Source organism: Oryctolagus cuniculus, chromosome 16 (assembly GCF_964237555.1).
Source record: "Oryctolagus cuniculus chromosome 16, mOryCun1.1, whole genome shotgun sequence".
Taxonomy (NCBI): Eukaryota; Metazoa; Chordata; class Mammalia; order Lagomorpha; family Leporidae; genus Oryctolagus; species Oryctolagus cuniculus.
Window position 1 is genome coordinate 47,397,647 of NC_091447.1, and position 18,426 is coordinate 47,416,072.

At 45.8% G+C, this 18,426-nt stretch overlaps 1 protein-coding gene across 21 annotated transcripts in view; it reads right to left on the reverse strand.

The window, feature by feature from the left end:
- ADAM22 (ADAM metallopeptidase domain 22) overlaps positions 1–18,426 on the reverse strand; it is a 245,839-nt gene that overhangs the window by 207,489 nt on the left and 19,924 nt on the right. For all 21 annotated transcript variants that reach the window (XM_070059837.1, XM_070059834.1, XM_070059833.1 and 18 more), the window contains exon 3: positions 1,345–1,421. In XM_070059837.1, coding sequence (XP_069915938.1) covers positions 1,345–1,421 — 77 coding nt within the window. The remainder of the gene's footprint in view (positions 1–1,344; positions 1,422–18,426) is intronic.

The window sequence follows — 18,426 nt, forward strand, 5'->3', positions numbered from 1 at the left end:
TGGAGGAGAGAGTCATTTCTGAAGTACACCTATGAGACAGCATAATTAAAAACAAACCAATTCATTCATGGCTTAAACATTTATACAATAAAATGGGTATCATCAACTCTATAAATTAAAGTGCCACAAAAATTAGCATGGTAGTAAAATTTATTATTAAATTAATCCATTGTCATAGATTGAAATCTACAGGGAAGAAGTCATTTCTCCTAAATACTGACTGACCTCAGTAATCCAACAGCTCACATGTGCCTGTTTCCCTAAAGGAAATCGCAAACCCGTTCTATCCACTAGAACTTCCCGCAATAAAGCAAATATTCTGTCTGTCCAATAAGGGAGCCACCAGCCACACGAGGCTGTCAAGCACATGAAATGTGCCTAATGCAACTGAGAAACGGAACCTTTAATTTCATTCAAATTTATTAATGTAAATTTAAACAGTCATAAGAGGCGAGCAGCAACCTATCCACATAGCACAGTCTGGAGTTCTGCCTCTTATGTCCTCTTGAAAATGAACTGACAGTCTTCTAGCTGGCTGGTTCCCCAGGGCAGATGACTTAGGCTCAACCCTTGTTCTCAGTCCACCTCCGGGCAAGTATAGCATTTAATAAATCTGTTTAGCTGTCTGTTCACTTTTTACCTCATTCCTCGTCAGAAGAAGCAGCAGAGATCAGGGCCCTGCCAGGTCTGTGTTTCTCACTGGGCAGTGTTGGGCACCAGCTTTACCGGAAGCATCTACATAGCGGCTCAGGAACACAGTTATTAAATACTATACTTACCCAAAGGCAAAAGATTAAATCCAGTGATTTGCCAAAAGCCCCTTCCAGACCTAAAACTCGGGGTAGACAACTGACTATTTCCAAAATTACACCGTAAATACAGACAAATCCTAATAACCTAGATTTCACATCAATCCACTCCCAAATCAAAGCATCCAGCACGCACCAGGCATTAGTTAGCATCACCTCTCATGCAGGATTCTTAATCAAAAAGAGTAATTTTCTTTTGTCTTCTGTTCTCAGAAAAGATACTTCAATACCGAACGTATCATTTTCATAATTTATTATCATTCATAAGAAACTTAGGTCACATATATTCTTATACAAAATACTGGAGTTACTCTTGCCCTCCATTTAACATTCTTCAAAGTTGAATTTCAAACAAACGTCTATCTAATACTATCTGTCAACAACTTAACAGTCAAAAGATTTCACAGCTTTAAGTGCAACATTCAAGGGGTAGTGGAAGACGAGCACAATGCAGCAAGAACAAACTCGACAGTGAGGTGAGAAGGTGGATTCCGCAGGTCAATGAGAACGCGAGCGTGGCGTGCCCCACACTTACTGGTTCAGCCTGACATCGAGGACGAAGGAGGCTCCGAAGGCATCGACCTGGAAGCTCGCCTGGTCAACGTGAGTCAACTGCAAGGTCACAGAGAACACAGACAGCTGTCACTCAGCCGCAGCAATCTGGTGAGTGGGTATTTCTTGTGATTATTCCAAAAGCTTTACAGTACCACAAGTGAAAAACAATCTAGCACGAATAAATGAAAATAAAATCCACGCCTTCTTAGAAGACAAGCATTTACCAAACTCGAGTAAACCACCACCTGATGGTGTAGCAGTTAACGTTAAAGCCGCTGCCTGCAGTGCCGACATTCCATAAGGGCTGCTCCACTTCTGATCCAGCTCTCTGCCTCGGCCTGGGAAAGCAGTACAAGATGGCCCAAGTCCTGGGGCCCCTGCACCTGCATGGGAGACCCAGAAGAAGTTCTTGGGTCCTGGCTTTGGACTGGCCCAGCTATGGTCGTTGTGGCCATTTGGGGAATGAACCAGCAGATGGAAGATATCTCTCTCTCTCTGCCTCTCAAATAAATAAACAAATCTTTAAAAATAAAATACCACCTGATCATGGGGGACAAGTGCCCTCTTCTTCTGGTTTATTTCAGTGGTAAAACATTTCCTTTTGAAGAAGACTGTACCTCATTCCTCTTATTCTCTATTAACTGACTAGCTCCTTTAAACTATGCATGGCACATTTGAAAAGAAACATACATTCAATTCAAGAGTAACATAATATGATTAACCTGATATATTTACAGGGAAAGTATTTAAACTTCTCTGAAAACATTTTCTTCATATTTAAGATTATATTTTAAAATTTTTTCATGTCCAATTTACCAAACCTAGTTTCACGGACGTTTCCATGTCTTCCTGAAAGCAAAATTGAATCCTGCACATCTACTGCAAACATCATTCATCAGAATTCTATTAGTTAAGGCCGGCGCCGCGGCTCACTAGGCTAATCCTCCGCCTAGCGGCGCCGGCACACCGGGTTCTAGTCCCGGTCGGGGCGCCGGATTCTGTCCCGGTTGCCCCTCTTCCAGGCCAGCTCTCTGCTGTGGCCAGGGAGTGCAGTGGAGGATGGCCCAAGTGCTTGGGCCCTGCACCCCATGGGAGACCAGGAAAAGCACCTGGCTCCTGGCTCCTGCCATCGGATCAGCGCGGTGCGCTGGCCGCAGCGCGCCGGCCGCGGCGGCCATTGGAGGGTGAACCAACGGCAAAAGGAAGACCTTTCTCTCTCTCTCTCTCACTGTCCACTCTGCCTGTCAAAAAAATACATATATATACAAAAAAAAAAATTACTATTTCCTATGCCATCCTAGGAATGCCAGAGAGAATCACAATAGATTATATAAACAGTGTTACCAATAACACTAATATCAGCATATTATTAAATCATGCGTATTAAATGAAAAGAAGAAGCAAAACTGTCTATTCCATTTAACCCCTCCAAATACTGACAGATGTATCTGAAGAGTAGGGTTATGATATATTGGATTTTTGTTTGTTTTTATAGTATCCAAATTTCTAAAATAAACTTGGGGGACTTGGATAAAGAGCAAAGGCGGCACACTGTTTCAGAGAGAAAACCGTCTGAGCCCCCATGTACACGTGAGGCTCCCTGAGACCAGAGTGTCACGGAGAGGGACGCTGTCAGAGTCTGTGGGGCACGAGAAGCACTGTGGAAGCCCCCCTGGGACTTCACAGGCAGCAAACCATGGGAGGAGGTGGGAACTAACAAGAATGCAAGACAGCTTTGGGGGCAAAAGCCTCCTTATTGTTATAAAAAATTCGGGGTGGGAGGATGCCGCAGCACGGTTGCTAACACGTTCCATCCCTCAGAAGAGCCCAGAGATGAACAGCTCTGCTTTCTCTCGGCCCCAATAACCACACAACCTGAGCTCCCCACTCTTCCCGGCTCACACCAGGCTGCCACCGAATCTGGTTTCTTCTTCCTTGTTACGGTAGTTCTTGGAGGCAAACCTCACCCTTCATTTCCACCTCTGCACAGATCACCTAGGGCCTGACAGCGCTGAAGCCGACGTGTGAGCAAGATCCCACTGTCGGCTCCCGATTTCCTACTGCATCAGACATAACCCTCCTCTCGCTGGATTTCACCATCCTCCACGACCACCTCCCCCATCCCTGGCATAATGGTGCCTAAAACCCCCAAGCACCCACCCACACTTCATGGCTCAGTTCTCTCCTCTCCTCTTTAACTCAAAACCTACACTTAACCAACTTCTCCTGACGCTTTTATTCCCTCCTTCCATTGGGCGCTTCTCAACCAGATCTTCACAGAGCCTTCTCCCAGGAATGGCCCTGCCCTTCCTAAGACAAAGATCAGGTTCCTCTCTCTAGTGGTCTGCTAGGGTGACCATAACAAACCACACACACGCACACACATGCACACGCACGCACACAAACACGAGCAATGGGGATCTGCTTTTTCACAATTCTGGAAGCTGGAGGTCAGACATATCGGAGATTAGTTTCAATCTATGAATTTTAGCGGAAACAAAGCACTCCTCTTCCATGAAGTCCTCCCCCTCTCCCAGTCATCTGCTCTCCCCACTATAGATAGGTATTGGTAGGACCAGCATCAAGTACTGACAGACCCATCTAAGGGCCGTTTAGTCACCTGGATGCATAAATGAACAACTGAATATGTGACCTGCTGAGAAAAGTGAAATCTTCTTTTATTTAAGATCTATTTATTTGAGAGGTAGAGTTACAGAGAGAGAGAAGGAGAGTCAGAAAGGTCTTCCATCCACTGGTTCACTCCACAAATGGCTGCAATGGGTGGAGCTGAGCTGACCCAAAGCCAGGAGCCAGGAGCTGCATCCCCCGGGGATGCAGGAGCCCAAGCACCTGGGCCATCCTCTACTGCTTTCCCAGGCCACAGCAGAGACCTGGATCTGAAGTTGAACAGCTGGGACCCAAACAAGCGGCCGTGTGGGGTGCTGGTGCCACAGGTGAGGGCCAACTATGCCACAGCGACAGCCCCAGGAATGCAGTCTTTCACCACAGTTGCTCTTAACTGCCATGTCGCTGATGAACACTTATTGAGTTTCCTGGAATGCTCGGGCGTCAGGAACAGGCTGAGGAAAGCTGTCAGATAAGTGGACCCCTCGCTCTTCAGCCTTCTCAGGTACAGGTATGGCGACTGGAGCTCTCATCTCAGCCTCCTTCCAAGTACAAATATTAATGCTGCAAATCTGTGGTGCACACGGCAGACAGCACCATGCTACCTACCACTGTTGTAGCTTGGGTCAAGATAACATCACCATTCTTTTCTGGCAATGTATTTACTGATTGCATTAATTCTAATTCTTAGACTTCGCTTTACATCTGGTATTTTATTTAATTTATCTCAGTCATGTTCCAAGAAGAAAACCATATACTTAAATTCAATAGAAAAACTAATGACAGCATGCTGAACTGCTGTTCAGTAAAAAAAGGTTTGTGCTATTGATCTTAATAGGAACAGGAGTATGCTAAGATAGCTTTAACGTAACTCAGGCTTCCTTAGACTATGCACACAGACTGATTCATTCAACAGATATCCCTAGAAAGTCTACCAAGTGCTGAGGTTCTAAATTTGGGAGGAAAGGTGGTGAAGAGGACTGACCGTGAGCTTCTCTTAGGAGGAGGCAGAAAATGAACAGTGAACCAGCAAATAAACACACTACTCTCAGATTTAAAACAAAATACACCTGTCAAAAGTGACCAGGGCGAATGAGAGTCTAAGGTAGTCCTGGAAGGTCTCTCTGAGGAGGCGGCAACGTGGGGGCCACACTGATGATTAGAAGGGATCTATGATATGCAGAGTAATGGCCTGCATTTTGCCCACTCCCCATTCCCCAGAACCGTGCCAAGTTACTTTCTAAGGCAAGAAGGGCTTGGCAGGTGTAACTGCGAACCTTGAAATGGGAAAATGATTTGGACTACCTGAGTGGGCCCCATCTAATCACAAAGGCCCTCACAAGAAGGGGGCAGTGAGGTCAGAGGCACAGTCTGGAGACAGGAGGATGAAGCGGAGGTAAGGGAAGCAGCGTGAGGAAGAGGGCACGGCTCAGGGACCAGGGAGAGGAAGGAGGGCGTCTCCCCCGGGGCCGGCAGGAGCTCAGCGTGGCTGAGACAACACTGCAGCCTCGTGAGATCGATTTCAGGCTTCCGTCCTCCAGAGTGATAAAGCAATGAAACGTTGCTTTAAGCCACAAAGTTTCCGACAATATAAACATACCTCAAAAGGTTCTTGGAAAATAGAATTAAAAGATGTTTATTTCGATATAAAAATATTGAAATCCATGCATAGCTTTTCCATAATACATATTTACCACGAACTACGTTCTCAACAAATTAATTCACCTTAGAGTTGTCTTTTTAGATCAAAGGGAAACGCAACGTTTGAGATGAGAGAACTGATATTACATATGGATTTTCCTCTGGGGAGAGAAGGACTAACAGATCACCAAAGAAAAATAAATCTAATATTTATTAGCTTTAACATTTAAAAGTAGTTAATGGCGGCCGGTGCCGTGGCTCACTAGGCTAATCCTCTGCCTTGCGTCGCCGGCACACCGGGTTCTAGTCCCGGTCGGGGCGCCGGATTCTGTCCCGGTTGCTCCTCTTCCAGGCCAGCTCTCTGCTGTGGCCAGGGAGTGCAGTGGAGGATGGCCCAAGTGCTTGGGCCCTGCACCCCATGGGACACCAGGAGAAGCACCTGGCTCCTGCCTTCGGATCAGCGCAGTGCGCCGGCCGCAGCACACCGGCCATGGCAGCCATTGGAGGGTGAACCAAGGGCAAAGGAAGACCTTTCTCTCTGTCTCTCTCTCACTGTCCACTATGCCTGTCAAAAAAAAAAAAAAAAAAAAAAAAAAAAAAGTAGTTATTGGCTCTCAAAGAGATTTGAAAAAACATAATTGGGAGAAATGTACTTTCCTATTACTACATAAGTATTATTTATGATTTTAAAAACACTAGACATGTCAGTATCATGGAATGACAGGGAGAGAATCCCTACAACTCACCGACTACAATATCTTTATTTCACAAAGAGAGAAACTGAGGCTACTGTGGGTAAAAAGGCTTTCTCAGGGCGCCGAGTTGGTGGCAAGGCAGGCGTCTCTCCTCTTGGTGGCTCTTTTTTGTCATACTTCAACTCTTTGCTTTCATGCTGCAGCTTGAAGGTGCCTGCGGGCTTCCTGCATTTTACTGAGTATTTATGACAACAGGAGCATTTCTAGAAGCATGCAAATATTCTCAAGAGCACTCTCAGAGGATTTGGAAAGAAAATCAAAACAGGAAAAGCAATCTAAAGAATTCCATTTTCATCATAAAAGCCATGATTGATTACAGCCTTAGAAATCCAGAGTACAGTGTAAACTGTGCATGTGTGCGCAGGCACTGCGGGGCAGGGGTTAAGCTGCAGCTTGAAACGGTGTTATCCCGTATCTGATGCCGGAGCTCAACTCACGCCCTCACGCCTCTGCCTCCAAGCCAGCTTCCTGCTAGTGCACGCCCGTGGAAGCAGCGGACGGCAGCTCAGGTGCTAAGGTCCCTGCCAACCACACGCAGATCAGAAGGACTTTTGGGCTCCGGGCTTTGGTGTGGTCCATCCCTGGCTGTTGTGGACTTCTGGGAAGTGAGCAGCAGATGGAAGACATCGCCCTCCCTCCTCTCCCCTCCAACACCCTGTGCACTTTTCTCTTGCGCACTTGCTCTTGCTCTCTTTTTCTCCCCTGTCCTTTGTCTGACTTTCAAAAATTGAAAACAAAAAGCAATTTATAAAAAAAAATGCATGGAAATAAATTTCCAAGTATAGTAAAGGGACTATGTGTGTGTGTTTTAAGATATGAGAGTTTGAGGCTGATATTCATAGAAGTTGTGAAACAATAGATTCAGGGAGACAAGTACAAAAATATAAAATAACGATCCAGATGGCAAGAACTCTTAATAAATCAATATAATTTCATAAGGATCATTTTAATTTATAATTTCCAAAATGAATCACGGAATGTTAAGTTCACGCTCCCCAGCTTGAGACTGCTACTGTCCCTGGGCAGGAGCTGAGACTCAAATGTGAAGCTGACATAACCCTGTGTCTCTTAGGCATTTAGCTCTGAACAGTCTATCCTTTTCTTCTCACATCTTCTAGAGTCAATGAACCTACACCCCCCGGAGAGCAAATACAAAAGAGCTTTTCAAGACTGCCTTATTGATATCCAGTGTTTTTATAAGCAACGCTGACCCTAAAACATTCAGGGTGGAATCAGAACTCTGATATAAAAATAAGGACTAGGTAGCTTGGATTTTTAATGAAGTCCAGTCTGAATAATAAATCAATGAATATCAATGAAAAGGGGTGTTACCCGTCATGTGGTATTATACAACATGATAATTGTGGAAACACTGACATTATTTAAAGAAGTGACTTTTTGGTATTTTTTTTAAAAAGATGTGTAACAGAATCTTTAGCTGCTCTGTGTCCTAAATACAACTTTTGACTGCTTCAACTTAGTTTTAAAAAGTGCAAATGTAGGAGTGAGTGCTTGGCAAAGCAGATGAGATGCAGGCTGGGAGTCTCCCATCCCTGTCAGAACACTTGAGTTTAAGTTCCAGCTGAGCTCCAAGTCCAGCGTCCTGCTAATACTGAGCATAAGAGGCAGTGGTTACGGCTCAAGTACCTGGGTCCCTGCCATTCACATTGCAGACCTGGACTGAGGTCCTGCCTCCCAGCTCTGGCCTGGACCTGTCCCAGCCATTGTGGGCATTTGGGGAATGAATCAGTGGATGAGCAATCTCTGTGTCTGCCTCTATCTTCCCCATCTCTCTAATAACTTAAATAAATAGAGGTCCACAACCCATACCAGAGCAACCGAGTTAAAGTCCCAGCTCTGTTCCCAATTCCAGCTTCGCGTTAATGCTCACCCAGGAGGCAGCAGGTGATGGCTCACTTTGTTTGGTCCCTGATACCCACTTGACAGACTTAAATGGCATTCCTGGCTCCTGGCTTTGGCCTAGTCCAGCTCCAGCAGTTACAGGCATTTAGGGGAAGAACCAGAATACAGGAGCTCACTCTCTCTGTGTCTACACAAATGTAATTCTTAAATGTCTAATATCTTTAAAAAAAAAAAACCCCAAAATGTCAACAGCAAAGTATCATTTGTATGTATTATGATTCCTTTCTGTAGCACAAAATGCAATTAATTAACCACCTTGGCCTCACTGGGACTACTCCACTGCCTATGTGAACTCCGGCAAAAGAGACTGCTGCTATGTGTCTCTTACAATTAAGATCCCTCATTCCAGAGCTTGTTATGGCCACATCAGCAAGAGAGCTTCCCTGTGGCTAGCTAAGATATGAAACAGAATTGTATTATGATGGCATTTATTAATATAAGATTCTACCCAACAAGTCTATTCATACACAAATTAATACAACTACGACACATGTAAAAAAAATTAGTATTTTCTATCCATACCCAAATTTACTAAATTTTATGTTTAAGTCCAACCAAAATCAAAAAAGTTAAAAGTTTTCTTTAAAGGCAGGGAGGTCAGTAAGACACAGCCAAACAGGGGGAAAAGAATTTCAATCGGCAGTCATCCCAGGGAAGACCAGTGAGTTTCCAGAAACATCTCTACCAGCACTGGGCTCTACCAGCACTGTGGCACAACATCTCACACAAAGTAGGCTTCTCAACACAGTTTTTTTCTCCTTAAATAAGGAAGGACAAGTAGCAGAGGATTAGAATATCCATAGTATTTTTACTACCCCAAGTGAGTCTATGACCAGTTCCCACAGAATTCCCACCCATAGGAACTTGCTCTCCAACTCAAATTTCAACTCCTGCTTCTGACTTTGTCAGATGTAAATAAAAATTGACACCTATATAAACATAAGCTATTCCCTTTGTTTTGGGGCAAATAGTATGTCATATAAATCTCAATATGCAGGAACTCTCCAGGTAAAGCCACAGATACCACAAAACATGCCTTCCCTTAGATAAGCTCTTCAAAGGAATTCCCTGAATTTCCTCTGCTGAGTTGCCAGCTCAGAGGACACGGGAAGTCCTGGATTCCATGATCCCTTGGCTGCCGAGGCCCATTCTCCCCAGTGGCCCCCACTCCCACAGGCCGGAGGCAGAGGGAGTCGGCCCGCTCTGCACCAGCTCCCATCGTCTCATTCCCCTCTCAGGAAGTCAGGCAGCCTCATTACCTATTTATGCTCCAGCTATCTTCTGATAAATCAGTCTCTCCATCATCTTGGCCATTAACCGCCCATTACTAGGCCTTCCGTTTAAGACATGAACAAGAAAATGCTGACTCACATAATCCTGAGAGTCAAAGCAGACCTTTCAGATACTCTGTAGGTTGGGAACAATACAATATGCAGTCATATTGAGCTGCAATTAAATCTGAGTGTAAGGAATCTCAACATTTAGATGCAACAAAATCAGCAGACAAAATCTCCCCGATGAATGGGTCCTAGGAAACTGATATTCTACCCTGATACAGGAAGCCCTGGGGAAAATGAAATGAGACCTCTTCCCAGCCCCATGTTGGCTTCATACTTGATTTAGAGTAGAGTCATTAAAAACTTTCTATGCTTCATCTTTTTTATTTTTGCCATATGTGGACTGAAAATAGCCACAATTATAGAATGCTGCGAGAAAAACACTTAGAAACTTTTGTTTACAGTGAAAAGAATATTTAAAAGCTTGTTGAAGAGAATATTGCAAGTTCTGAGAAAGGCTTACTAAAAGGTAAAAAGAACAGCGGAGGAAAAAATGAGGAGGCGGTTAAACTACCACACTCCAGAGTGACAGAGAGTCAGGTCAGCTCTGAAGCAGAGAATTTTAACAGAAGTCCTGGAAATAAGGTCGTCTTTGCCAGCTGGGTCCGATCTGTCCTGGACGCAACATCAGAAACAGGCCAAGTCCAAACAATCAAATTAACAATGGTGACTTCTTCACGTCAAGGTCTACTCCATCCAGTGCCGTTTGGTCAATGGATTTTTCCTTGCCTGCTTGACTGAATCCTGGTACTTAGTAGAGACATCCCAGAGTTAAGGCTCAGTTCAACTACAGGGCCACCTCCAAAAGCTTGCAAAAGAAAACATCAGAATCGCTGAACAAAAGCCCACAATGGCAGCTGCCACAAACAAATTCCGCAGCGCTGTTTTCTGAGGAACAAATTCACATGGGAATACAAAGCCTTTACTTCCCTAGAACTCAAGAACAGCGACGTGGGAGTGGGCATTCGGCCTAGCAGTCAAGAAGCCGTGTCCCATGCCAGAGGGCCTGAGTTCAATACCCAGCTCCACTCCCAATTCCTGTTTACTACTAATTTGCTACATGGGGGACCGCAGTGATGGCCCAAGTGACTGAGTTTCTGCCAACCACATGGGAGATGCAGATTGAGTTCCGGGCTCCTGGCTGTAACCAGGTTTAGCCCCGGACAGAGCAGGCATCTGGGGACTCAACCAGCAGATGGCAGCTCCGTCTCTGTGTCCTCTATCTCTCTGAACCTCAAACTAAAACAAAAGCCCTACATAATTCCAGAGGACTTCTATGCACACACAAACACATCTAACACTTCAAAAGGACCAGATTCCACTTTTACTAACATACTTCAACTGTCTAAAAGTTCCCCCCTGCAAAAAAATAATTTTTTTTCAAGAAATAATTTAGAGAAAACATTGCAGGAGCAAAACCGTCATCCTCTTAATAGAAGAAAGAGGGGGTGGGGAACAATTAAGTTTCTCATGTCATGCCAATCATCAAAAGTCTTCTTTATTAGAACCGCAAAATGAGAATTCCAGGGGCCCGCACTGTGGCGCAGCAAGTTAAGCTGCCTCTTGGATGCCCACATCCCCTTATCAGAGTATCGGGGATCAAGTCTTGCCTCTGCTTCTGATCCTGTTTCTTGCTAATTTGCCTGGAAGGCAACAAAACGTGGTCCAAGTGCTTGGGTTCTTGCCACGCATGTGTGAGACCTGGATGGAGTTCTGGGCTCTTGTCCCCAGCTGTCTGACCATTTGGGGAGTGAACAAGCTGATGGAAGGGCGCTCTCTGTGTCTCTCCCAAGCTCTCTGTCACTCTGCCTTTCTAATAAATGTATCTTTTTTAAAAAGTGAGAGTTCAAGAGACAAGACCCATGCAGAACTGTATGTCTTTTTGTTTTGTGATTACCTAGAATGAAGGCTGGTGTAAAAAATACACAAGTTATCTTAACACAACAATTAGGACAGAGGATGGAAGTGTGTGTGTGTGTGTGTGTGTGTGCATGAGAGAACAAGAGAGACAAAGAGAATGACCCTATTAGCCATCTCTGAGAAAAACAGATCTTACAGCCATGGAATCTTTCAAGACACCCATAGGCTGGAACACAGCAAGAAACTGTCATGGTGATACAGCAGAACACAAATCTGTCTCCAAATTCTTAAAGTGATGAACTTCCACCTCATCCCAGCTGGTGTCCCCAAGCTGCTCTGAAGGGCCATTGCTCGTTCTTAAAATACAGGAAAACTGAAAGAATACATCCTCAATACATATTTGAGAGAAAACAAACATAAATATCCAATAAGAAAATCTTTGTTACACATACAGCATTACACATGGTATATAGTCTTTTTCTAGATTATAACTTCAAAAATATTTGTATCTAAACAGATTAAATGAGTACAATTTTTAAATAATTATTTATTTACATAAGGTGAACAAATGCCATGTAATTCATATATACAGATTTCTGAGTGCGGTGATACTGCCCACCATACCTTCCTTCCCATCCACACTCCCACTCTCCCTCTTCCCTCCTTTCTTATTCTTTAATTTTTACAATGACATACTTTCAGTTGATTTTAAAATCATAAGCTTAAACCTCCACTAAGCAAAGAGCTCAACAAATAGTAAAAAAAAAAAAAAAAAAAAAAGCACTGTTGCTCCCAGTAGAGAAGACAAGGGCTGCAAACAATAACACTACAAGGGAAAATCTAAGAGGGAGCAGAAGAACGCAATTACTCTGTTGAATATAAGGAATAAAGGAAACTCTAGAAAGTAAGTTTGCCTACAATTCTATTATTTTTGGAGGTAGTCACTGTTAATCTGCCATAAAAATCAGAGCTGTCACCTAACCCTCAGCACTAAACATCTTCCCTAGAAAAGTGAAATTGCTCTGTAAGGAAAAGGGGTGCAGATGGGTGCCTCCTCTCCTGGGGCACCAAATGTAAGGAAAAGGGGTACAGATGGGTGCCTCCTCTCCTGGGGCACCAAATGTAAGGAAAAGGGGTGCAGATGGGTGCCTCCTCTCCTGGGGCACCAAATGTAAGGAAAAGGGGTGCAGATGGGTGCCTCCTCTCCTGGGGCACCAAATGTAAGGAAAAGGGGTGCAGATGGGTGCCTCCTCTCCTGGGGCACCAAATGTAAGGAAAAGGGGTGCAAATGGGTGCCTCCTCTCCTGGGGCACCAAATGTAAGGAAAAGGGGTGCAGATTAGAGCGGATACGACCTTGCAGCCAGACCAAATTTATTCAAATAAAATAAATTCACAGAGGTCGACCAACTGCTAGCACACACACAGAGCGAACACGTGGTAGAGGGCACAGACCCCAGGAGCCAGGCTTTTCTACATCTTAGCTGGGGGGCGGAGGTGGGGGCAGAGGTGAGCTTCGCCAGACAGGTTTTGAAAGTTTGGCCTGCCAGCTTGCAAACCTGAGGAAGAATGAAAGGGGCGGGGTGGGAACTATATGGTGGGAGTGAACTGGTCTCTTCAAAGAAGGCAGGCGTCACAAGAACCTCAAATGAGGCTTATGTCCTTGTTCCATCACACTCACTCTACATCATCTCAGAAAACAGGAACTCCTAAGAGCTAACACTATTAGGAAACTAGTAGGGGCTAGCATTGTGGCCTATCAGGTCAAGCCATGGCCTGCAGTGCCAGGCATCCCAAATGGGCGCCAGTTTGAGTCCCAGATGTTCCACTTCTGATCCAGCTCCCTCCTAATGCACCTGGGAGAGCAGCAGAAGATGGCCCAAGTGCTTGGGCTCCTGCACCCACATGGGAGACCTGGAAGAAGCTTCTGACTCCTGGCTTCAGCCTGGACATTGCAGCAAATTGGGGAGAACAAGCAGATGGAGGGTGGAAGAATTCTGTCTCCCCACCCCCCCCCCCGCCCCGGTAACTCTTTCAAATAAATTAGATAGATAGATAGACAGACAGAAAGATATTGTGCATGTGTGTATATATAAAGGAAACACAAGTCACATTACCCACTATACATTTCAGGCATACTTGCGTGTCCCTATGTACACATGTATGTATACATTATGTCAGGGAAAACTCACAGCCAGCTACAACCCAGGAGATAATCACTCGAAACAAGCGAAGTTTGTAGTGCTGATGATCCCAATACTGAAGAGGAAGAAAGATAAGGAATGGCCGGCGCCGCGGCTCACTAGGCTAATCCTCTGCCTAACGGCGCCGGCACACCGGGTTCTAGTCCCGGTCGGGGCTCTGGATTCTGTCCCGGTTGCCCCTCTTCCAGGCCAGCTCTCTGCTGTGGCCAGGGAGTGCAGTGGAGGATGGCCCAGGTGCTTGGGCCCTGCACCCCATGGGAGACCAGGAAAAGCACCTGGCTCCTGGCTCCTGCCATCGGATCAGCGCGGTGCGCCGGCCGCAGCGCGCCGGCCGCGGCGGCCATTGGAGGGTGAACCAATGGCAAAGGAAGACCTTTCTCTCTGTCTCTCTCTCTCACTGTCCACTCTGCCTGTAAAAAAAAAAAATATATATATATATATATATATATATATATATATATATATATAAGGAATAACCATGGCTCTCAATGAGGGAGACAGGATACAGATCCTCACCAGAGTCTTCCTGACCCGGGCCACACTAGCAGTGTCAACGGACAGAGAGAACACATACAGATGGCTCCTGCGCTCTGAAATGTACTTTCGAACACGAAAAACACAAAACACATAAACTTGGAGATTTCCAATCAGTGTTAGGATTCTGCGGCTGAATATAAAAAAGGCAATAAAACCCTTGGTCTCCTCGTTCTTTTTCCACTGGCATGAACTCAGCTCTTAATAGACACAATTCCACACCCAAAGCTGATGGAACTTGATCCCACGGTGTCAGAGACAGGATGAACACGGTGGGCGTTTGGCTTGCAGTTAAGGGCCGCTTGGGACACTTGCATCCCGTATGGGAGCGTGTGAGTTCCTGTCCCAGCTCCACTTCCGATTCCAGCTTCCTGCTAACGCGTGCCCTGGGAGGTAGCAGGTGATGCCCACATAGGAGACCCTGATCGAGTTCCGGGCTCCTGGCTTCAGCCCAGGCCAACTCTGGACGTAGCCGGCATTTGGGGAGTGAGCCAGCAGTTGAGAGACCCTTTTCTCTCTCTTTATCTCTATGCCTTTCAAATAAATAAAAATAACTAAATTCTAAAATTTAAAAAGAAAGGATGAACAAATAAAATCACAAGGAGCCTCTGCCTTCCCGGGGCCGGATGGTGGAGCTCTGCCATTACTGTTAGGTCACAGCCACACCTGCTCCCTCTGCTTGGACTCAGCCTCACAATTGCACGCACAGGGCCTTAGACACAGGTTTCTGTGTGTTCCATTAGCAACCCACGGCTCTTTGCTGTGGATGAGTTTTGATACAAAGCTGAATAAACCAGACTCCCTAGCTCCTGCCGCTCCAGGGGCAAACTCGGGCAGTACAGCAAGGCCTCCGTGCACCTGACGTGCTGGGGGGGAGAAAGGATTCCCACGAGACAGCCTCATTGTCTTCACAAAGAAAAAAGCTGGGAACATTCACCCTTTCCACGTTTTATGTTAGTTTTGTTTGGTTGGTTTTTTTTTTCTCTTAAAACTTGTTATTGCTCTGAGGCAAATGAGTGTTTTGAAAGTAACACAGAGAGGTCACTTTTCATTTAATTTTATTAAGTGATCTCCCAGGAGAATGTATTCACTTCCAAAAAGTGTGTAGGTAGCAGCTCGGAACTTGGCCCACTGGGTTGCTTGGAAGCCGCCTCCTGGCAAGGACCCCTAACGGAAATGCTCTCCAGATGCACATCCCCTGAGCCGGCCCCCTTGGCCCTGCTCTGGACATCCCCACAGGACTGGCTGTATCCACCCCCACCACCAAGGCCGGCACCCCTCCTGCGTGCACAGGACTCCGGGAGAATCGCGGGAGGCCCTGAGGGAGACACGGTCCCTGCCCACAGACTGCTGTTACCTAGAGAGACACGTCGAAATCTAATCCAGTGCCACACATTTTGTCCAAAATAGTTTCCCGTCTCCTGCAAAACTGTGAACTGCTTCTTTAGGAAAGCGGCAGGGGATAATGACTACAACTCCAGATTCTGGAGTTTACCGTGTTCAAGTTCTAGCACCCCGCCTCCATATACTGAATGGTCTTGGACAAGTTAAATTAAGTTCTTTGTGCCTTGGTCTCTCTATTTACTAAATGGGACCTCTGATCACTGCTGTCAAGACTAAATACAGGTACAGCGAACAGACAAATCTAGCTCCACAAACGCTGGGTTTGTTATTCTGTCACGCGGATAAAGTCCAAACAAGGGAACAGAACTTCATGTTGCACTGAACAACCAGAAAGCTCGTGCTCCTTCTGTCACTTCCAGATGACAATTCCTCTCTGAGGTCCATGCTTGAAATCACGCCACCTTCCACTCCTCTGTACCCCTGACACTTGGCACCACGCTTGGAACAAAGTATGTGTGGGAATTCAAACCAACCTGACAATAATGTGAACGTAAGTGATTTGCCAAATAGTAATTAGCCAAAAATTGGAAGCTGCTCTCAGATCTATAACATATTACAGGTTGCTCTCATACAGTTAAACGACCCTACTGGTTTCCTGGTTCTCTGGAATCTGTAAGCACTACAACCCCTATTAGTATATACATTCCACGGAGTCTCCCTCAAAAACTCTGGTCCATGCTAATTTATTCAAGCAGCAAGTCTGGAAGTTATTTGTCTCCATGACTTGGGGCACATATGATCTACAAAGACAGAGGGACAAGAGTGGAACAGACAGTGATAGGGGACCTCGGAGAGTTACGCGATTCATTCCTGCCTGTGAGGAAACACAGCCACTCAGGGCCTCTGTCCTTTATGTGTTGTACTATGCAAATTCCCAGTAAAACTAGTACTCGAACAGTACTCTATACTTTGTGTGTCTGTGTGGGTGCAGTCGATTGAAATCTTTACTTAGCATATACTAAGTTGATCTTCTGTATATAAAGATAATTGAAAATGAATCTTGATGAAGAATGGGATGGGAGAGGGAGTGGGAGATGGGATGGTTGCAGGTGGGAAGGAGGTTATGGGGGGAAAAGCCGCTGTAATTCAAAAGTTGTACTTTGCAAATTTATATTTATTAAATAAAAGTTGAAAAAAACATTTGGAGAAACCACTGCGGAGCCTATTTTGTAAGTTCTTGAGACAATTCCTTAACCCCCTCTTCATGCTCTGTTTCAGTGCTGAATCATCTTATTTGCCCTCTTAAACAGCTAACAAAACTCTGTCTTAATGCAATTTAAACCTATTTCCTGCCTTAGTGAAATGGGACAGGTTCAATGATGATTCAGAAGTCTGCCTCTCATCTGGTAGGCACAGTACAAGTATTTGCTACCTGGTAAACCTCATGGCAGATTAGCACTAAAAATACCTCCCTTCCACACAGGATAAAACATCCCACAAAAAGAGTAACCCATAATGATGGATATACTAAACATAAAACAGAAGAACACATAAGTTCACGCAAGAGACACTGGCTTATGAAGAATAATCCACAAGCATTATATTATAGGATTGCTGGAAGGAGGGAGGGATTACGTTCAGATAGCACAGTGAAAACCTCCCTTGGTTCAGATAACCCAATGCTTAGAACAGCAGGATGAAACCGAAACTGCCACCAGAGGGGGCAGCGGTGTAGTGGGTGACGCTGCTGCCTGCGAAGCTGGCATCCCATATGGGCGCCAGTTCAATCCTGACTGCGCCACTTCTGATCCAGCTCCCTGCTGATGGTCTGGGAAACAGTGGCAGATGACCCAAGAGCTTGCGCCCCTGCACCCACGTGGGAGACCCAGAAGCTCCTGGCTCCTGCCTACAGCCTAGCTCAGCTCTGGCCGTTGTGCCCATTTGGTGAACGAACCAGTGGATGGAAAATCTCTCCCTCTCCCTCTTCCTCTCCCTCTCTCTCTCCCTCTCCCTCTCCCTCCCTTCCTCCATCACTCTGTAACTCTGCCTTTCAAATAAACAAAATAAACCTTTAAAAAAGAAGAAGATGTTGCCAGCAATAATTCCCCCAATAAGACCTCCCATGACCAGTCTTCGTGCCATGCTCATCGTGTGAGTCTCACTAGACAGACACAGTCTCTGGCCTTAGGATTACTGCACTGCTTTTTCTTTCTTCCTCAGATACCTGCATGGTTCCTCACTTCTTTCTAGAATCTTCTTAATGTCACCTTCTCTGAGGCCTGATGTACCATCTCATAACAAACTACCTTCTAGGGACTGGTAGGTTTTTGTTTTGTTTTTGAGAGAGAGACAGAGACAGAGAGAAGAAAGGTCTTCCTTTTTCCGTTGGTTCACCCCCCAAGTGGCTGCTACGGCCAGCGCACTGTGCTGATCCGAAGCCAGGAGCCAGGTGCTTCCTTCTGGTCTTCTTCCTCCCAAGGACCTGGGCCATCCTCCACTGCACTCCCAGGCCACAGCAGAGCTGAACTGGAAGAGAAGCAACCGGGACAGAATCCGGCGCCCCAACCGGGACAAGAACCCGGGGTGCCGGCGCCATGGGTGGAGGATTAGCCAAGTGAGCTGCAGTGCTGGATGGTGTGGTAGGTTAAGCCTCCTCCTGCAGTACCGGCATCCTGTATGGGCACCTGCTCGAGTCCCAGTTGCTCTTCCTCTGATCCAGTTCTCTACTATGGCCTGTAGAAGTTGGCCCAAGTGCTTGGGCCCCTACACCCATGAGGGAGACCTGGAAGCTCCAGATCAGCACGGCTCCTGGCTTTGGATCTGATCGGCTCAGCTCTGAGC